General features: G+C 38.0%; 1 protein-coding gene across 8 annotated transcripts in view; it reads left to right on the forward strand.

Moving 5' to 3' along the window:
* DLGAP1 (DLG associated protein 1) overlaps positions 1-23,155 on the forward strand; it is a 329,410-nt gene that overhangs the window by 32,078 nt on the left and 274,177 nt on the right. For 2 of the 8 annotated variants that reach the window (XM_036245135.1, XM_036245137.1), the window contains exon 1: positions 717-843. The exons of the other annotated variants lie outside the window; for them this stretch is intronic. In XM_036245135.1, coding sequence (XP_036101028.1) covers positions 793-843 — 51 coding nt within the window. In that variant the 5' untranslated portion in view covers positions 717-792. Of the gene's footprint in view, positions 1-716; positions 844-23,155 lie in introns of those variants that run through there. 8 annotated transcript variants of the gene reach the window in all.

Consider the following 23,155-nt stretch of genomic DNA (forward strand, 5'->3'; position numbering starts at 1 on the left):
GCCTCTCTTGACCATCTAGAAATGAGACACACTTTAAGTAAATGTGATTTTTCTGGGGTATTGTCTATGGAAGTCATTTGTTAAGAATGAAAACGTGTTTGCAAAAAATAAAAAACTCTAAAACATGTTTAATTCATTTGAAGAAAAGTAATAAATTATTCAAGAATATGACTTATTTTTCTCCATAAGAGAATGTGATGTCCAGAGGACAGGCATCTATTGCTATTTTACTCCTGGAGCCCTGAAGTCTCTTTATTAGCTATGTGAATGTTGTATCCAATTTGTGTGCTTGTACACTTACCTTCAAAATTGTAAAATGCATCTATGTTTCCATCACTAGTCAGACAATCACAGGTATTCTCTTTTCAGAAAATTGCCGAATTGCTTTCCCATGTGGATTTCTCCTTGGCCGAATACACATTATCCACTATATGTGAATCAGTAGCCTAATAATCCACCGAGATAATGAAAAATAGCCATCTAATTTTGCTGGGATAGTAAGCATGCAGGACACTGTTCATGCTAATGCTATGCAAAATTGCATGGGCTTAAAAATCTGCACTAAGTATTCAGTTAAGTGATATAATTCAGTGATAAGATTTTGTTTCATTAGGTATCTTCATATGAATGAAATGTAAAGTTGCAAGTCTAGCATTGTGAGCCATGGCCAACCACTCCCCACCTCCCAAGTTCTGTGTTTACTGCCTTACTCACCCACTTTGCATCGGCAAATCAAAGAGAGAAGCTAAATGCTCTCAGCTGCACTATACCAAATCAAAGCTGAGATGAATAATGAACTTAATTTTCCATAAAGACATTCTGTTTGGCATTTCAGCTAATAAGGTAAGCTAATGGCAATTCTGGGCTATGGGAAAGAAAATAAATAGTCTCTTTGTGTTAGATTTCTATGCTAATCCATAATTCTTCTTTTAACATGCTGCAGTTAATTTTATATTTCATTATGTCTGTGAATTTGGGATGAAGAATTTTATGAAGAGTACCCCCAAAGTACCCTTTTCCTTTGATTAGGTTGTTTATGGTAGTAGAGGGGCTGAGGGAGAAATCCAGTTTTTTAGTAAGAATGTCATCTATATAATAATGTTTTATTATCTATAGTGCAAAGTGAAGTTATCTAATATTTAGATGCAGCAAAGATAGACAAAACTATTCAAGTACTGCTTATTGAATATATTTAGCATTTAGTATGATATATTATAAATTGAGGTTGAATATGCTCTAGAGAAAGCAGAATACATATATCGTTTTGGTTTCTGAGTCCTTTCATTTCTAAGTACATGTTATTCTAAAGAAGGTAGTATTTTCAGTTGCTAAAATTAATCCAGTTTTACTTTAGGTTGGTTTTATTTTATAAGATTGTATTTTTAAAATAGCAGCATACCAGTAATATGAATTTTGGCTATTGCTTTCTTATTTACCATGGCTGTAATGAGTTCAGTTCATGTGGAAAATGTACTTGTTTGCTCACTGAAGTTCATAGAATTAAAAACCATGTAAGACCTCTGTGAGACTTTCATTGCTACTTTGGCTATGCTTTTTGTGATACAGTTTTTCAGTTTTTAACCGGGGATCTTTATTTTAGTAAACCTGGAGCACAAATCCTTGAACCCAGGAAAAGCTTAGCAAGATTATAATCTTTTCTTTTCTATAAGACTGACAAAAATGAAAAATATGATTGGGATTTACGTTCTCTGGGCTCACTACCTTGTCACCTGGAAATTAGAGACTCTATTCTCTCAAAGTAGGTGACCTCAAAAGATATTTCAGAAGCTCTATTCAAAAACAGCCAAACTATATGGGAAATTTGGGAGAAATGGAAAGGAAATGTTTCTTCTATTCCTACCGTCTAATCTTCCCATTCTGTTTTACTGAGTGGGAAATGGGTTGTGGACACCTCTTATTTTTGTTTTGTAGAAATTTTTAAACATCACAGACACACTTTTATAAAAATGAAATAACTTTTACTACCCTCCACCTTTAAATTGTTCACGATATCTGCTTTTCTTAGAAATATAAACAGGATGTTCGAGTACAAGTACTTAGCTGCCACTTATGACTTAATTCCTCTTAAATATCATTCATGCTCCACCTACAAATTTGAGCCATTTCTTTTGAAACACCTCTAATTTAGTAAACCTGTGAGAAATAGGAGTGTGTCATCTTAGTATATCACAGTTCATTTTTAAGAACACCAAGACAGACATATGTTACCTATTCTTACTTCAAGGCTTTAAAATATGTTCACTTTCCTGGTTAGTCTCTGTTTATAGAACTCTGTTGGAAGCTCAAATGTGGTGGATTGTTTTGGATTTGTAATGTGTTCAATTTCTTTTCCTCTTCCCCTCTTCCCCTTTCACACCTCTTTGCTCCAGACCATCCTTGGCTGCCCTGTGCACTGTTTTGCTCCTTTAATTCTAATAGTTTTTCCATTTCCCTTTTCCCTAGTATCACTGGTCCAGAACCTATGGATTGCATTGTGTCCATTTTAAATTTTTTTATTACTTTTAGAGAGAGAAGAAGGGAAAGAGAGAGAGAGATAGAAACATCAATGAGAGAGAACATTGACTGGTTGCCTCCTGATGCCCCCCACCGGGGGATTTGGCCCACAACCTGAGTATGTGTCCTGACTGGGAATCGAACCAATGACCTCTTGGTGCATAGGTCGACTCTGTACTAAGCCACACTGGCCGGACTACACTGTGTCCATTTTAAAGCTGGAAGAAATGAACTAGAAAACAAATTTTTGTAACCACAAATTTGTTTTTTTTTATTTCCTGTCATTTGTATAATATGAAAGATTTTACCCCAGCATGATATTTTCATACCTAAAACCATTTGATGATGTAAATCTGCAAGGCCGTCTGACCAGCTTCCCTTTCATGATTCTGTTGTCTATAGCAGTCAACCCACTCATGCTCAAGATGAGATACAGAGTTGTCAAATGCAAGGCATGTGTTATTTACAGACTCACATGTTACCTCTCGGTGTAAATTAATGCAGAAAATCTAGGGGAAGCAGCACCACCACCTTTCCTACACACACACACACACACACACACACACACACACACACACAGCGAAGACCAGAGCAGTCATCAGCTGAGGATCGTGGTGACTGAAACAGCAGCATTGTTACAGATGGCCCACCATCATAAGACGTTTTTGGCATTATGGCAAGGAGGCCTGAGCAGAAGGCAGCAAACAGATTTGTTCCCAAATACATGTGAAGCCCATTCTTGGGGACAATAAGAATTAAGTGGAGAGGAGCAAAGATGAGAGAAGACTAAAATATCTCTGTACTTGGTTATTATTGTTATATTACCCCATTTAAGCTCACAGGCTGGAGAAAACAAAGGCATTACTTCAGAACCTATCATGTCTAAAGCTGGACTTAGTATCTTCCCCACAAGCCTCCTTATCCTGTGTTTCCTACCTCTGTAAATAGCACACTGCCTACCCCCTTTTTTTTCCAATCCAGAAACATGGGAAAAACTTGAGTTTTGTTCCCCCTCTACCTCACCCTCACATTTCCAAGATAAACTCATAAAAATTGATTAGATGAATGAATAACTGAGTTTAAAATCACCAAGTATTATAACTTTTATTTCTATTCACTTCTCCCCATTCCCTCTGCCTCTATCCTAGATAAATCTCTCTGGTTTCTCACATAGATTTATGAAGATATCTCCAAGTGGTCTTCCTGCCTCTAGTTTTTTCTTATTCCAGTCGATTCTGTGTATTGTAGTCCCAACAATGTTTCTAAAATACAAATAAAATCACCAAATCTTCTGCATATAAATCCTTCAATGATTGCTCCTTACCCATGGGGTAAAGTCCAAACCCCTCAACATGATTTACAGGGTATGACGTACGTGGAGACCATCTCCTTCACAGCCTTATTTCCTAACACTCCCTCTATCCAGCCTTCATTCCAGACTTTTCATTTTCTCAAAGGTGTCACATTCTCCTACCGAGGGCCTTTGCATGAGCTCCTTTCTCCTTTGTCTCTTCTATCCATCTATCCCAAATTCTTCTCTTCCCTACCTAATCCCTTTACAATCTCTTAGTCTCTTCTGAGATGGCACTTCCTCCAGGAAGCCCTCTTTGACCAGGTTTGAGTTCAGTACCTCTCCCAATATGTCTCATAGCATCCATTATTTCTTCATCATGCTGCTTCTATTTTATAGAGGATTACCTACTTCACTAACCTATCAGTTCCATGAAGGAACACATTCAATCTCTTATTCGCAGTTAGTAGCCATGATCAAGCACAAAGTAAACGCTATATGAATGCATGAATAGATCCTTGGGCTCCCTAACAAGGTTTATTATCTTTTGTTATGATGTTGCAGAAACTGAATGCAATAATTCTTTGTTCCTTATTCCTGAAAAATACTGTGATAAAGCTGTTCACATAAATTTTTTCATCTTGTTTTTATTCCCATTGTATAAATGAGACAACTGAGGGTCAAGTTGCCGTAAGTGACACTGTTTTATTAAGAAATGTGTCCCTGATCTGCTTAATTCCAGGGATCATCTCTTTCTATTCTCCACATGGCCCACTGCCTCCTAAGAATGTGAGAAAATTGTAATCTTAAAAATGAATAGTGGATGGAAAAAAAAAATCCATGATTTGTCACTGTCTACCTATTCATTCGCTTTTTGACCTCCAGTGGTCGGCCTTGAGTCTAGTTTTCCCCTACTGTTAATGTGAAGGTACCTTTCTTTGTGCTGCAGTCTGCGTTTTCAGGCTTTCTTCTGCAGCCCCTGTGCCTCCAGGAGCTTGCTGCCTCCCCTGCTCTCTCCAGGTGAAAGCACTGGGCTCACGTCTGTTTCATTTCCATTGTCCTTTTCAACACGCTTTTTTCCTGGTCCTGCTCTATGATTACTCTTTCCACAGTGCTTGTGCCTGAGCTCAGGGGGCTCTGAATGTTCGTCAGCCACAGTCTGATGTCAGACTACTCAGGGGGCTTCCACTGGTCTTTCATGGTGGAAGCAAATTGCTACTCGTTACCACCCAAGCACTTAATTAGCAGTACTCTCTGTGGGAGAAATATCTGGAAGTACAGCTAGAGAAGAGAAATGTACGATTTCTGGGAAATGTTCCATTTTGTGTTGACTGTGATTATCTCCAGGGACCTTGTGATCCAAACCAACACACGTTGCACAGTCCCAAAATATGAGAGACAGTACAGCATTGCGTGAGGAGCAAAGGCTTTTGAGGTGACAGACATCGATTTGAATCTTGTTTCTACCATTTCTCTATCTCTATCTCTGTGCATCCATTTCTGTGCATCCATTTCTTTATCTGTAAAACAGAGAAAGTAATAGTGCCTATCTCATAAAATGATGATACACAGTAGGTATCTAACTAACCATAAAGCAGTGTTGGCAGGTGTAGTGTATGGAAAATGGCTCAGAATATGGCTACATCCTAATCCAGGAAACGGTCAATGTTACTTTATATGGCAAATGTGACTAAGTTAACAATCTTGGGATGGGGACATTATCCTGGATTATCTGGGAAGGTGCTAAATATTGTCCAAAGTGTCCTTATAAAAGTGAGGGAGAGAGGGATATTTGACCACAGAAGAAGACCATGTGATCAGAGGAGCAGAGAGGTTTGAAGAAGTGATGCTGCTGGTTTTGAAAGGGACTTGAGCCAGGAAGGGAAGGAATGCATCTCCAGAGGCTGAAAAGGCAAGGAAATGTATTCTCCCCTAGAGTTTCCAGAGGGAGCTCAGCATGTTGAAACTTTGTTTTTAGTTCAGTTACGAATTTTGGACTTCTGTCCTCCAGAGCTGTGAGAGAATAAATGCCAGTTGTTTTAAGCCACTAAATTTGATAATTTGACGCAGCAGGCACAGGAAACTAATCCTGTGGTGATATTTTGGGAAGTGAAAGAGGACTCCGGATGAACTGATAATATAAGAAAGGGGACATGACAAAGCTGACGTGTGGAACAGAGAAGCTCTCTAAGTGTTCAACGAGCACCTGAAGACATGGCTGCAGGTACCACAGTGCCGGTGCTGTATGTTAGAGGAGGTGCACCGGGAGAAGTGGAAGGGTGAAGCCATGTGTGGGCGTGTTAGACATAAACAGAAGTGAGGTCTTAGGGAGAAGGGATGCGATAAATGGTGGTAGAGGGTGGGATGTGACTGTGGAGGGTGGCTGAGCATATGGCGAGTGCCCTGTTCAGGAAAGGGGGATCAGCTAAGAAGAAAGGCTAGTTGGGGGATTTTTCTGAACAGCCAGGCTTGCTGAGAAAGGGAGGAAATGTAGATTTACAGAAGGCAACCTGTGCCCCAGGAACAAAAGGAGCCGTTGCCGTCACTTTCAGTGCCGTATTGCTGACCGAAAAAATGACGATCCAAGAAAAGGCATTCTGAGAAAAACCTCTTGTGCTTTAGATTTCATCGAGACCATTAGCAGGAGACTGGGTGTCTTCAACTGAATCTGTTTCTAGCAGTACCAGAGAGGCCTCCATCTGAAGTGAAGTTTGTTGCGTTTGAACTCTCGGTCTACTGGACGTCGTTTGTATTTTGTGCAGAACACACTGTGCCATTTCTCCTGGCCGTGCCTCCACGTACACTGCTTCCTCCTCTGTAATACCCTTTGCCCTAGGCCCAGCTGGCAACGTATGTCCATCATTCAAGTATCAGGTCAAATACGACCTCCTGTATCAACTCCTATGCTAATTGCACTGATAGCATGTGGTTTCTAGCAGTTCCCACCATTGATTGTAACCACACGGGAGTGCTGTGACTTCGTCCCCTCTGCTAATCTCACCTGTCCCTCCAGTAGACAGAACGATCCCTGAGGGAAAATAGGAGTCTATGGATAATTGTATGTTCTGCTCCCACAGTGCATATAGGAGGCAGTCAATAAAAGTGAATGGGTGGATGGATGAATTGATTTATTGATCAAGTTCTGTGGACAGAGTTATCATGGGATAAAGAAAATAATAAAGTTCATGGATCCTAGGTCAGTGTCTAAAGAAAAGTATCCCTTTTATCCTTCTCTTTCAAAAGCCAGAAATAATTAAAAGAACTGCTTCATAAGTGGAACAGGGATTAATTCCTTCATTATTTATTGTTTAGTTCAAACTGCAACTCAATATCTGAGCTAGAATTTAAGAAAAACATTTCCTCACGTCCAGATCTAATTTGGCATCTCTTTTATGACACTTTTTTTTTTTTTTACCAAGGCAGACTACAAAAAGAGAATAGCAAAATACTATGTTAAATGTACCCTAATTTTTTTCAAGTATAATAAAACCACAGGTTGGTTTTTATTGCACATTTGAAGGAAAATTGCCCTAGGTTTATATTTTTTTTCTTAAAAAAAAGATATATTTGTCATGCTCAATTCAATATTTACAAATTAATGCTACTATTATAATATCATTACCAAAATAAATAGGAAGAGCTCCAGTAAAACACATCACATTCAAATTCAGAATAAAATTACAGTAGAACCTCTATAGAGGGACAATTTCGATGAGGAGAGGATGTCTGTTAGACACCAAAGACCGTTTTATAATAAAGTAGGTTTTCTGAATGTGTATGTTAAAAAAATTGACAACTTTTTTGGTTTACCTATTTTTACTTATGTAGACACATTTGTTTAATTAAAATTAAGTATGTGTGAAAAGTTTAATTTCACAGAAAAGTTTTCTACGTGCATTATAATTTTAAATTTATACTGAATAGGTCTAGTAAATGTGTGCATTCACCAGTCACCACGAATAAACAAATGTACACAGCTGGGGCGCGGCTTAGTGCATCTCGGAACATCAGCCGGCCACTATTAAAACTGCTGCAGAGCCCTGGCCGATGTGGCTAAATGGTTACAGTGATGATCCTTGGACCAAAGAGTTGGATGTTTGATTCCCAGTTAAGGGCACGTCCCTGGGTTGCAGGTTCGATCCCCTGTCTGAGTGGAGGCAGCCAATCGATGTGCCTCTCTCACATCAATGTTTCTTTCTCTCCCTCCCTCCCTCCCTTCCACTCTATGTAAAAAAATCAATGGAAAATATCCTCAGTGAGGATTAACCAAAAAAAACCAAACAAAACAAAAAGTCTGCTGCAGAAAGTCACACCACATGGCAACACAACCAATTACTGTGCACAATGCAGTATGATCACATGTTCAGCATTCAATGAACATTATTTACAAGCGATGACTCTTAGATTTAAAAGTGTAGACTATAGTTGTAGATATGTAATGTGTATGTTAGTGAAATTACTACAGTGTTTTTTTCAACGAATTAGCTATTAGCTAAAATTGATTTAAAATAACAGTGAATTAATAACAAAAAAATAACATGTTAATTTAATTATAAGCAAATCTTGGTCAAAAGCATTTTAAAATTAACAGGGTGTTAATTTTTACATATGACATATGGACCAGACTTTTTGTCTGTTAAATCTGAAGTTCATTAAATCGAGGTCTACAAAATCAAGGATTTACTGTAATTGTAGATACTGACAAAATTCCTTTACAGTGATACCTACATTAGTGTTTGATTAAATAACTGGGTACTCTAGCCTCGCCAGGTGGCCACATAGAACTAGCCACTGCAGATGAGAAATTGAGTGGCAGCTTCTGGGATTGTGGGTGTGAGACTCCAGGGGCAGACAGGGACACTGCAGAGCTAATTGATATAAAGGTTCTCTTCACCTAGTTGTGAGCTGTATGTATTCTGTTCATTCTTTGAAGAAGTTAGTTTGGGTGAAAGACATAAGTGTGAAGACCAGTGTCTAACCAGCTTTCAGGAGGCCCACGAAATCCATCTGAGCAGAGAGAGCCTCTGTTGTACGGGCTTTGCACCCAGCGCCTCATCAAAGTGCCTGGCACCTGATTTAATTGACATGTTTTTAAGAGCAAGGGAGTCAATAGTGAAATTTTTACTTCTTGTTGATAAATGAATAGAAAAATCTACAGTCACCTGAAACATCACATCACAGAAATAAGCAGAAATTTCAGAAACTGATCATTTAAGCCCTTCCTTGTTCTAAAAAACCAATATTTCCATAATGACCTGCCTTAATAAATCCAACACAGAGTTAATCTGAAAAAAAAAAATTTACTCTAACAACTGGCACATACTATTAATGTAACACCGATCACATTATTTTCAAACCAATTGTTTACAAATCTGTCTCACCCAGCAATCTGTAAGGCACTTGAGAGAAGGGATGATGTCATTCATTTGGCAGAGACTATGTCTTATTCATGCCTATATTCCCTGTTCCGAGGAGAGTATTAAATCAAATAAATAAAACTGCTCACCAAATCTTTTATTACATCCTCTGAGTTAAACCTGATTTATTAATCAATTCAGAAGAAAGCATGGGAACTTTTAGTCCTGGATTTTCCTTCAATGGCAAGGAAGCAACACAGCATCTGATGTGGGCAAAGAGGGGGGACCTCAGCAGAACAGGTCAGGAGGGGCCCCTGTGCATGAAAGGCCTGGGGGGGAGGTGTAGTATTATGGTGGTGGGTTTGGATGGTGGACACATAACCAGCACCCGAGAAGTATCTTTGGTGGTCTCCAGGGAGCTGCAGTTGGATAGTTGGATATTTTTGTGGAGATCTTCAGGGAACCAGATCTCAAGCAGGAGCCACAACCACAGTGGAACTCCACCAGGTCCAGAGAGCCCCATCGCCAAACTGTGGCAGGACCCATCAAGCAGAATCCTAAAATTGTCACCCCACCCAGTGATTTCAAGCACATTCTGTGGATCACTCATCCTAGAACTGCTCTGTGGCGAGGGTTCCAAGACGGAGAGGTTGGGAGATGCTCTGTATGCACTGTTTTCTCGGAGAGTCGCTGTCCATATCAACATCTAAGGTTCCAGGTGTCTGAGTACACCACTTAGTTTATCAAATTCTGTTCCTTTTCTTCACATGAACATCTATCACATCATGTTTTGGCAAATGTCAACCCCTCATTTACAAATGAAGAAACTGACACCCAGAATGTAAATTACAGTTTGTCTGGCTAGTAAGGGGCAAAATTTAACTGAAAATTAAGTCCTTCTCTTGGACCTGTGTGCTTTCAGATTTATCATCTTCTAACTATCTATCCACTGAACTCAACAAAATACAAACATGATTAATCTATATGAATAATTTTCAACAATTCGCAGAACTGTTTTGATCTCCCCGTATGGAAATGTAAAGGACAAACATGGAGAGCAGCTTCTGTGAGGAAAGAAGAGCCATAACAAAATCCAGTCTTTGGGAACTAACTTACACTTTGAGTCAAGCCTATGCCATTATTTGTTTCGCTCAAGTAATCTGTGCAAATGAAACATAGCAACAGAGATGTGACAGCGGCATTGGCCTGTAAAGTTAGGGATGTGTCTCATGTCTTGTATTTTATATCATGAACCTAGATCATGCCACTCTTTTTCAGTAAAAACTGGAATGAGGTAAGAATGTCTTATGCAAGATAATAAATGATTATCTCTGGAGGCAAAATAACCTTTGCATGCTCCATTATCCCCTCTATCACCAAAACCAGACTGGAATTCTTTAGTATTTGCTTTCACACACACACATAAACACATATGCACACTCACATTTAATATGATTTCCGTAGACGAATGGATAAAAAAGCTGTGGTCCATATACACAATGGAGTCCTATGCAGCTTTAAGAAAGAATGATCTCTTATCCTTTGAGACGACATGGAGGGAACTGGAGAGTATCATCCTAAGTGAAACAAGCCAAACAGAGAAAGACAAATATCACATGATCTCACTTTTTTGTGGAATATAATGAACATAACAGTCTGAGGAACAGGGTAGACCCAGAGATGTGAAAGTAGGGTACAAGAGAGGGGGTTAGGGGAGAGGGAAGATATAAACCACAGAACTTATATGCATGTACGCATAACCGATGGACATGGACAGAAAGCTGGGGATGGGGTGGTGGTGGGAATGGGAAGGAGGGTGTCATTGGGGAAAAAGGAGAACCATCTGTAACAAAAATAAATTAATTTTAAAAAAAACAATATGTTTTCCCTATTATATTGTGAACTACCCACCAACAGTAACTATGCAGATATATTTCATTTGAGAAAGAATTTTTTGGCCCTTTTTTTTATTTCCTTATCTTTTTGGTAATGAGTCAAAATGACCTGATTTGGGTTCTTCAAATATTCCTACTTCCTAGTAACAATCCTGGCTTCGGCAATTCACATACACCTCATTGCAGCAGGCACTTAACTTCCCACTCAAGTTTGTAATTGTTTGTGCAAAGTAAAAAATTCTGAATTAATAGAAAAGCATTAAATTAAGTGCATCTCATAATATCCTATTTGACAAAAAGGAATTATTTTCTTTATTCCTGAGCTAGAGGTGGACAACATCCAGAACAAAACAAAACAAACTGTTTTGTGTCAGAATGAATGTCAGAGGGAACATTTTTTTTTTTTTTATTGAGACATAATTATTAAATCAGAGAAAATGTAAGAGGCTTCCTTGCTTTTACCCAAATTAGTCAAATGTCCTCGATAACATTGAAAGAAGTCTGGAACATAGAGCATACATTCTGGGGGTGATAGGCCATTGTGGGGTAGGAGGAGGCTGAAGGGGAGACATCTTAATGCCCTTCCAACCTGAGGTAGAGAAAGTGAAACTAACTTTCTTCATTGTACTCCCATTAATCTGGCAATTTGAATGTCTTCTCTTCCATGCAAGGTGCTACTACATATAGAATTTGACCTGATTTTGATTGTAATAAACATGGGTCATAGAAGCACAAGAAACTCATGAACGATTGTCCCTATTCGGGATTTTTTTCAGGTTGGCTTCTGGACAAAAATCACTTAAGTAACAATTGATTTTTCTGCCCAGTTTTATAAAAGGCATAATTTTTTTGAATTTTATATGAAAGAAGTATATTTATTTGCTTTGTTTTGGTTTGCAAAGCATCCTTCCTTTTGTTTTTATGTTATGCATAAACCAAAAGGAGATATAAAAATTGTGCTGGGAAGCATATGGGTATCATGAAATATTTAAATCAGCAGTTTCTAGCACGTGTGGTCAATATAAGTAAAGGGAAACTGAAGCATCTGACCTGATTATTACCTTTGGAGAATTATCATAGGCTAGTTTATGAGGATTCAATTCAGAAACAATTTTAATGTAAAGTACTTGAGTATATAGATTTACAAAAGATAAGAATACCTGCCCTGGCCAATTTGGCTCAGCGGTTGGAACGTCAGCCTGAGGACCAGAGAGTCCCAGGTTCGGTTCCTGCCAGGGGCACGTATCAAAAAAAAAAAAAAAAAAAAAAAGATAAGAGTACCTCAATGAAAAAATCTGTTATTACATTAATTAACCATGAAAAATTCACAATTTGTTTTTCAAGAGGTTGCTCATATAAAGAAAACACTGAAGCCCTGGCTAATTTGGCTCAACGGTTAGAGCATCGGCCTGTGGTCCAGAGAGACCCAGGTTTGGTTCCCACTAAGGGCGTGTACCTCGGTTACAGTTTGTCCCTGGCCTTGGTTGGTTGTGCAGGTAGCAGCCACTCGATGTGTCCCTTTCACGTCAATGTTTCTCTCTCTCTCTCTCCTTCCCACTCTATCTAAACAAAAAAATGGAAAAATGTCCTCGGGTGAGGATAAAAAAAAAAAAGAAAAACACTGAAAGGCTAGATATATAAAAAATAATATCTGCAGTTTATTCAACTGATAAATTTGTATAAAAGGTCTGGCAGGTGTAGCTCAGTGGTTGAGCATCGACCCATGCACTAAGAGGTCGCTGGTTCAATTCCTGGTCAGGACACATGCCCAGGTTGTGGACCAAATCCCCAGGGCGGGTGCATGGAGGAGGTGGCCAATTGATGTTCTCTGTAATCGATGTTTCTATCTCTCTCTCCCTCTCATTTCCTCTTTCTAAAATCCATAAAGGAAAATAATTTTTAAAAAAAGATTTACTTAGTAGGTGATTCATTACAGAAATCTTTGTATAAGATAAAAGTGTGATACTGAAAAATGTTACTCAGTGTGTATTTTTAATATGCTAGTTACCCCCATATGTGATGCTAAAACGTAGAACGTGGTCTTCATGAAGGCAGGGATTCCGTTTTGTTCAATTCTGCATTTTTGATGTCTGGAACTGTGCCTGACATGTAGAAGATGAGCAGTAAACATTTGCTAACTGAATAAATACTCCCATATAAAGAAGCATTTCAAAGCTATTAAAAAGGAGGTGGATCGGAATGTACTAACATGCAAAGACCAATGTATACTAAAGTAAAAGCATCAAATGCTGAATAGTATTTATGGTATAATACCAGCTGGTTAAAAAAGAAGAAAGAAAATGTGCTTATATATGGATATGTACATATACATACATTTATACACGTATTTTGTGTATGAAAATATGCATAAAATATTAGAAGGAAAATGTTAAAATTATAACAGGTTACCTTTAGAAAGTAAAATGGGGAGACTGGGCAGCAGGGGGCTTTTACTTTTAGCTCTATACCATTATGTACTATTTGTATTTTTTCATAATTAATATATATAACTTTAATTAAAAGATGAATTCTGTGGGGAAAAAACCCAAACCAATTTTTATGTTTAAAAAAAAAAAAAGATGAAATCTGTGAGAGATTGAAAACCTACAGCCAGTATAGGTCTGTTTTGAGAATTTGTGTTGTCTTTATAGGATCTCAGTCTACAGAGACTACTCCATCACTGGCAGGGAAAACCTAAGGAAGAAGTTATAGCTGGAAATTAATGAATGTTGGGTAGGAGAATTAGAAAGCAGAATCTTTATTATTAAAGTATATATTTTGTTTTTCCACTTTTCAGCTTGGGTTGGAATATTATGTTCAAAGTTAAGAAAATGTACATGTAACGAAATGCAAAAACCCATATGTTCTGTGTCAGTCGGCACCACTTATTTTCAATGAGATAAAATAGCTTATTTAAACTTTGAATTTTCCCACTAGGTTTAGACGATTCAGCTGTTTATCCAGCAGCACTCTGCTTAAAAATAGATGGGATGACATTTGTGGGTGCTTTAAAAAAATATCCTTTGGAGAAAGAAGCAGAACTCTAAGCCACATTTACCATTCATATTATGTAAGTAAGGCAAGTTTTATGTTGTAAGGACTTCATATAAGTTATTCTCCTTTCCAACATATAACCTAAAGCTCTTTAGAACCAATCGCAGTCATTGAATATATGATACATATAAAGACACCCCAGCTGAGTTCTACTTTTTGGTGACTAATTAATTTAGTGGAAACCTAAACATGGTTGGAAAGAGTTTTTAATAATTACACGTGGAGATTTTATTTCCTTCTTTTACCCTTCTAATGATGTACTTTCCCCCATCATTTTTTGTCAACTATTTATTGAAGAACTGTGGTTAGAAAAATAAATATAAAGAAGATTTTGAGTATATTTTACCTGACTTTACAGACTTATTTAATAATGTTTATGCCAACCTGCCAAAAATAAATGGTTAATATTAGCCTTAAACCTGCTGTCATACAATTCCACAGAGTCTAGGATAAGAATTAAAATAGGTTGAGCTGAAAATATACTGTCACCCCAAATTTTAAACTGAGTAGATCTACAGGAGAACTGCAGTCAATTAACAAATGAATTATTAAAATCAGTGTTCCAATCTTGGTAGCATTGCTGATGGCAAAGGATTATGACACCAAGAGGAAATGAAACCAAATGTATCCCTTTCCCACCCAGAAAAATCCACCTATCTTAGAATCCTACTGATTTTATATATTAAAAAAACACACGTGAGGAGGAAATTGCATGCATTGGCTAATATGAAAGAGGAAATCAGGTCTGTGTAAGGGCAAAGGTGTATGTCATCACTGTGCAACATGTTTATCCTCAGTTCTGTTAGAAGTTTTCTCTGAGTACTCGCAGCGAATGAATGAGATTAGACTATGTGTCTTCCTCCGTCAGGCGTTCTCCTGGCTGAATGCTGTCACACAGATGGCTGGTGAATGGTATTTGCCCACCGAGAAGGAACTGTACTCTTCTCCCCTCCCATGATGTGACTTGAATACCTACCTGGCTTGCTCCAGTTTGGCCTTGCACCTGCTCCTGCTCCGAGGTAGCCTGCTGGCCTGAAGCCATCGCAGGGAGTGGTCAGGTCAAGGCAGAGAAAGAGTTCTCAGTCACCCACTCTTCCATCTCCCCTTGGACTCCGCTCTCAGGGGCAGCCTAGGCGGCCCTCCCCCCGGACACATAGCTTTATCGCACCTGTGTTTTCCTTTCCTTAGATTCTGTAAATGCTTTCAATGGTCCAGGAATAGGGATTTGTGTTTTCTTTTGACCAGCGCTGTATAGTTCTGAGCACCCCTTGGCATTCTCTCAAAGTGATAAATACTAATGATGAACAACGGAGCAGACGCTCGAGGCCCTGGGGCTGGCTACAGGAGAACTCAGAATGAGGGGAAAGATAAATCAATTTCTAACACAAAGGTAAGATTTAGCCTCTCATTAGGTCCAACTGCTCCATATGAAAAAGTGTGTTAATAAAATGGCATAAGGACTGCACTGGGGGGACTCCCGTGTGGTCTTGGCTTTGGAGATGTTTTCTATCTTCTTTCCAGCTGTGGGGTCATGATGTAACAATCCACGTGTGTGTTGTTTTCTTTCTTCTTTCCCTTTTACATTTAAACCTTCACTATCATGAATTAGCTTTCCCTCCTCAAAAACGAAAAGTGCTGACTTCTTTTTATAAAAATGAAGCATTTAGACATAAGGTGATATTTATGTTCATTCCCACTTATGACTCCTTTCTCTATTTGTATGTGATTTTCAACTCAGAGGTGAACACATTGATTTTGTCAACAATGGACATTATTAATCTTATACTTGATATAAATGTATCATCTTTATAAATAAAACTTTCAAAAATACCAACAATTTTAAAAGTCAGACATACTTTATAATTGAAAAAGCAAAATAGCCCAGGTTAGCAAAGTTGTGTACAGTGAGGAATACACTAAACATTTGTTTCTCTCTTTAAATTCCAATGTAGTTTTGAAAAAAGAAAAAAAAAAATGTAACCATTATTAGTTGATGACATCTAATTTCCTAGTGATTTAAAAATAACATAGATTAAGGTAGAGCCACAAAATTAAAACAGTGGGGAGAAGAGAGAGAGAGAAGGAAAAAACTGTGTTAGAATAATCATCAACCCTCCATGGTAGGAAAACTTCAGTGAGGCCCACACAGTGTGGCTCACTGGTTGAGCATCAACCCATGCACCAAGAGGTCACCGGTTTGATTCCCTGCCAGGGCACATGCCCAGATTATGGGCCAAATCCCCAGTGGGGACCATGCAGAAGGTGGCCAATCAATGTTCTCTCTTATTAATGTTTCTATCTCTCTGTCCCTCTCCCTTTTTCTCTCTCTAAAATCAATAAAGAAAAAAAAATGAAAAAGAAAACTTCAGTGAGTGGGTAAAAAAAACTGAGTTTTCCTGGTGTTTTAGCCTAACAAAATCATTCTCCTATCACAAGCACAGGATTTAAATACAGAGTAAAGAAAACTAGTAAAATATAACTAATCTACTTGAGATAAGGAAATATTAAAATGGTAGTTGTTCTTTTTACAATGCAGTTTTTCATAGCAAGTCATCAATTTTAATCACACTGATCAGTGTCTTTCAGTCGTTAGGAAATATTCCATTGTGTGGTTTATAAACAAATATGACTAGAAATTCTCACCATTTGTAACTGGGCAGTCTCGGTACCCATATTTGTATGTCCGCAATGCCTGCCACTATGCCTCACAAACACGGGAAGTCACATTTTACATTTGCTGTATGAGGGACACAGAGGATTTCACACCCCCATGCCCAATTACTCCCATTTGGTAGTGAGCAGCAACTTCTTCTCAGTAATGAGTAAGCTCTTAGAGCCAGGTTATTAACTATGTAATTCTAAATTTTCTAAATACTTCAAATAGAAGTAGAATGAAGATAGTTTATAACTTGCTCTGAGACTTGGACAACCCAAGTAGGCCTTTGAATTGTGGGTAGACGTTTAGTCACTTGATAATTTATTAGTGATATATTTAATTCATATAAGATATAGTAAATCCTCGATTTTGCGGACCTGGATTTAATGGACTTGGGATTTAACCGACAAATTTTTGGTCCATATGTCATATGTGAAAAACAACTATAGTCTACATATTTACCACTCATAAACAATGTGTGGTGAATGATGAGCACGTGATCACATCACAACGGAGCAGTAGTTGGTTCTGCTGTTATGTGGCGCAGCTTTCTGCAGTGTTAGCTCAGTTAGCCTATGTTCCCAAGTGCTCGAAGCCACGCCCCAGCTATGTGCACCTGTTGACTCATGGTGACATGAATGCATGCATTTACTAGACCTATTCAGTATAAATTTAAAGTTACAGTAATACACATAGAAAACTTTTCTATGAAATTAAACCTTTTATACATACTTAATTTTAATTACATGAACATGTCTACACAAGTAAAAACAGGTAAACTAACAAAGTTGTCAATTTTTTTAACATACACATTCAGAAAACCTATTTTATTATATAACCATCTTTTGGCATTAACAGACACCCCTTTGCACAACTTAGTCCAATATATTGTGGTTTTACTGTAGTTGACTCTAAATAAAGATTATCTTACATAATGTGGGTGGACCTTGTCCAATCAGTTGAGAGGCCTAAGAGCAAAGCTTAGGCTCCCTAAGCAGAAGAAATTCTGCTTGAAGAATGTCTTCAACTCCTGCCTGAGTTTTCGACCTACCAGCCTGCCCCATAAATTTCACACTTGCCACCCCACCACATACACAATCATGTTCTTTAAAAACAAATCTCTTTTTTTTCCCTGTTTTTCTCTGAGCAAAAAACCCACTGTCGCTTGCACACAGACCTCTGGAGATTCCTCCAAGTGCACTAATCCTCCTCACCCCCGGTTGAAAAAGCCTTGGAACTATTGCATAGCCCTCGTGGTTCAGCTCTGTTATGAATTAAATACACTGTAGGGGTTTACCCCACATGGAAATTTAACTATCACTTATAACATGATTTCTACAAGAAAATCTTACCTGAATTCCAATAAACAAGTTTTTATATAATATACTTATGCATATATATATGTATACTTTTATATTATCTTTATCCTTATAGTAAGGCCCTGAAGTATGTGTTACTGTCCTCATTTGATGTTTGAGAACACCAACATTGAAAGATATTAAGGTAACTGGGCCAAAATCACATATCTTGTAAAAGATTTAGATTTGGACCCAGATTTACCTGATTCCAAAATCAGTGCTATAGTAATTGCACCATGCTCCTTCCACATAAGAGAAAACCTGCAGCAGTAAGAATTTCATGGTGGAAAATATTCCACTTCCTTCTGTGCCACTTCTGTAGGTGTTCTCTGTGGAGAAGGACTTAAACATCACCTGACATTTACTGAGGACTTACTATGTGCCAAGCTCTTATTATAAAGATTTCTTAAGTGAAATGTATAGGTTTAATTATACATCATTTCTATAGTTGGATGTTTCAAAATTCTAAAACCTGTTATTCCTAGTGATTTTTGTCCCAGTCCATATATTTTGGTTGTGAATATTGAATGTTTTTCCCTGTTCCTAAATGATAGATGTTTCATTTTGAGATCTAATACCTTATTAATTAGAATGAAAAGATAATTGTTCTAATGTGAATGAAAGCCGTTTTTAAAAATTAATTCATTTAGTTAGTTTAGTTTTTTAAAAATCTTTTTAACCTCATCGCCCCTGTTCCCCAAGGTTGATATATAAGAAATGCAAATGCATTCAACATCATTTGGCACTAAACCCAACGAGTGGACCCGCTCCGTCTGGTCAGCATCTCTAATTCTGGCCAAAGTGTTCTCTGACTCTAGGCCACAGGGGCCCATTCAAAAAGACACTTCTATGTGTCCTCGTGCTGAAGATAGAGCACTCTTAAGAAATATTCTTCCACACAAATACTATTGGTAAAAGTAAAGGTAACTCCGTTGAAGAAGTATTACTTTAAGATCTCAAAGCTGTTCATTCAACAAGAACACATTAAGCATTTGCTTTGCAGAAGGTGGTGCTTGGGGAGAAAAGAAGATGAATAACGCTGTCTCTGATTAATAATGAATGTGGCAGCACTCTGTGCTGGATGTTCTAAAAGCACTGCTTTTCAAACCAGTGGTTGCAACCAATTAGTGGTTAGTGAAATCTACTCAGTGGGTCACGAACAACATTATCTTTAATTAAATGGAATACAATAGAAGAAAATGGAAAAAAAGATAAAGTGCGTGGAATGCAGAGAGATTAACTATTTCTTTCAGTTGCACATGTGCACATACTGGTTTCCAAACTAAGATGTATTTCTGACCATGAACGTAGTCAAAAACTTTTTAAAATCTGTCACTCTAGAGAGAGAATAAAAGAAGAAAACAAAAGCCTTGCTCTCAAGGAGCTTGCATATTGCTGGAAGATAAAGCTAATTAATGAACAGCAGAACCCTTTGTATAAAGCAGCTAATGACTAAGGGGTAAAATCAACATTGCTAATTTAATGGGATCGAGACCTAGGAAAAATCACTATGATAATTTATTACTTCTTCTTCCATGAAAATCTTTCTTCACTCAGCTTCTAGGGCAATGCACCTCGTTGATCCTTCTCAGACTGGTAACTGGTTCCTTCTTACCTCCCCATCTCCTTAGGTGGGAACAATGCAGAATGGGCACAGCACTTGGGCCGTTTCTCTCTTCTACCAACACTCATTTCTTAGGTCACCTCATTCACTCTCACAGCTTTAAATGCCATGTGAATGCCCACATTTCTTTTTCCAGCCCAGATTGCCTGAACTCACAGACTTGTATATCCAGGTCCCTATTCAACCTCTCTACTTAGATGTCTCATGGGCATCCCAAACTTAATGTGTCCCAAACAGCTCCTCATCTATGTCCCCCAGTTTGAACCTCCCATATGCCTCATCTCAGCTAATGGGAATTCAGTCTTTCCAGTTGATCAGGCAAGAAGCCTTAAAGTTATCCTTGACTCCTTTCTTTCTCTCAAACCCATGTTCAAATCATCATTTAGAAACACATTGGCCTTATCTTCTCTTGACCCTCAGTACTACCAACACTCCTCTCCTTCAGCTCTCATCTGGATTATTGCATGAGTCTCCAAACTTTTCCTCTAATTCCACCCTTACTCTAGTCATTCTCAATTCAGCAATCAGTAATCTTTTTAAACTAGAATGGGTAACATCTCTCATCAAACCTCCAATCTATTCCCATATCACCCTAGGTAAGAGCCACAGTCCTTACAATGGCCTGCAAAGTCCATGTGATCTGGACCCCCCACCTGTCCATCATTACTCTGTGCGCACCTTCCTTCCCCTCCCACTCCACTCCACCCACCTGGCCTCTGCATGTTAGCAGTGCAGGCATGTCTCCCCTGGGAACCTTGTCATTAACTCTTCTTTCTGACTAGAGCACTCTCCTCCCTACAGATCTCAGGGCTAACTCCCTCCCCCCATTCCATCTTTACGCAATGAGGCCGTCACTGACCAGGCTCTCTAACCTTGCATATCCCATACCCTCCCTCCTCCACATACACACTCTGATTTCTTTTTCTCCATGGCACGCATCATCATCTAACATACCTTTTACTTATTTTATTGATGTCTGTGTTTCTCATTCCCCAGGAAGGCATATTTTTTTCTGTTTATACATTGCTATGTCCTTAGTATCTAAAGCAGCCCCTGATTCACAATAATATGCTTTTAAAGTATTTTGGAAAAGTCATAAAACAAATGGTATTTTAATTCCAGCTTAACCATTGAGTGAAGTAAGAGAATACCATAATAAATTTTTGTCTAAGGAAACTCACTTCAAACCCTACAATGAACACTCCAGTTGGGACACTTCTTTTTAGTGGAGCTTGAGCTAATTTGGAAATGCTGACCCAGTAGCTCCAGAGTATACCACACTCCTCTGCACATGCTTGTGTGACAACTCCTGTTAGTTCTACACATCATGCTGCCTAGCAGAAGTGGTTTGGAATCTAGGCTTAAAGTGCAAATCCTCAAGAAACAACTTTCTAGTATGACAGTTATTAAAATGGAATTGTATATTAAGGACACCCTGAATATTATTCAGTTCTTCCTAGATATGAAGAACTAAGTTCACGTAATTTAAAAGAACATGGTTTCATTGAATTAGAATGAACAGGATTCATGAAGAAAAGATTATATTTTGACCCATTTGAATGTAGTATACTTTCAGGTATTGTGAATGTAACTTGAAATAAAAAGCCCAAACAGCACAAATATAGAGTAGCAATCATATAATAGTGATGAAAAGCAGGAAATTTTGAGTTGTATCTCATCTTAAGTACATAATCTTTTTCTTTATAGATGCCAAATAGCTACATTAATGATTCACTGAATTTATAGTAATAATTTATAGCCTCATTTGAGAAACTTATATCTAAAAATCAAGCAATGATAGAGAAACTAAAGGGAAAATATTTGCTGAAATTAACTATTATTAATTACTAATACTGGAGATGACTGGCATGATATTTTATGGACTCTAAACTAGCTATACCATTTGTTCATAATAAGATTTTAAGTTCTAAAGGGAAAGATTTATACTCATAAGTATTTGACAAGTAGTGAGGTGTCAACCTGCTGAGAGAGTTGTAAGATTTTGGCCAACACTGAAATTTAGTTTTATGGATGATATTTTACATCTGGGTTTTCATTGATCCCAGGAGGAAGATCTCTAACCTTCTACCCACTTCTGTACTTCTGAACACCAGACACAGAATTCCAGTTTGCCTCAGGGAATGTACCTCAAACACTGTGGTAAACAGACACCTCGCTAATGACTACTATAGTGGAAAAACACAATGGCCACTGCAGGCCAACAGGCCTTCAATATGCCAGAAAGATGGGTTAAAAATGAACAGTTTCATTAAAAACTAAGGAAAGGCTCTAAATTAGCTTAGCTTCTATATAGTCAGTAAAAATAAATATAAAATACAAAAATAAATATATTTACCATAGACCTAAACCTCTGTCATTTTTATCTTGTTATCTTTTAGACTTTTGTGTTCTTGTGTTTTACTAAAACTTGTAGCCAAACTGTAACTGCTGGGTGATGGGTGTTCTGTGGACATTACTTTTTAAAGTCTTTTGGTTCTTCCAAACATCTAACCCTCACTGCTTGTTACGAGTCTCAAAATGTTATATAGCATTGTATCTCCCAGAAACCCAACTCTTTTTATGTTTAATGAACAATTATTGTTACTAAATTTTGAGTCTTATAGACAGCAACATGGTATCATGAAAACAGCATAGAAATTTGAGTGAGACAAACCTGCCTTTCAGTTCTGACTATGATTTTACTAGCTGTAAAATTTGGTGTAAATTATTTAATGGCATTAAATCTCAATGTTCTCATCTTTGCAATGGAATTAATAACAGTTAAGAGTTTTTGTATTATATGAGAAAATGTTTGTGTATTAAGGATTATAAATGGCTACCAGCAAGTCCTAAAGCTAATTGCAACCCTATTGATACACTGCATAAGAGGAAATATCTTTGTCCCAGAATTACAAGGTCCAGAGGCACTTGCTGATTGATCAGGCTTACATCACAAACTCAGCCCTGAACTGAGCCGGGGAGCTGGGGAATGTGATGTGCTGATTGGCTGAGCCCAACTCCTGTGTTACTCCTAAAATACATGGACCTCGAGTGGGAGGAAGAAAGTTCACCCAAAGCAAAATTACGGAGATTTGACTACAAGAACCAAAAGTGGGAGTAGGTAGCACAACCTACCAATGTCCACTACAGTCAAAATACAGGGTGGATGATGAATAAAAATCATTTTCCTCCTCTGTCCCTACATCATACCAGAGTGTAGTATCTTAGTTATTATTTCTTGATATGATATCACAAGGGCATCTTTCCGACAATGGTGCCCCCTTTGATGTCAACCATCACCTCAGTAACATTTTCTACCAGCCCCCAAAGGCCCATGGATTCCCTTCCCTCCTCAGAGGGTCATGTCCCTTGCGCCTCTGCCTTTCTCCTGCAGTGCCATTTTTCA

This window comes from Molossus molossus, unplaced genomic scaffold (genome assembly GCF_014108415.1).
Source record: "Molossus molossus isolate mMolMol1 unplaced genomic scaffold, mMolMol1.p scaffold_m16_p_6, whole genome shotgun sequence".
NCBI classification, from domain to species: Eukaryota; Metazoa; Chordata; class Mammalia; order Chiroptera; family Molossidae; genus Molossus; species Molossus molossus.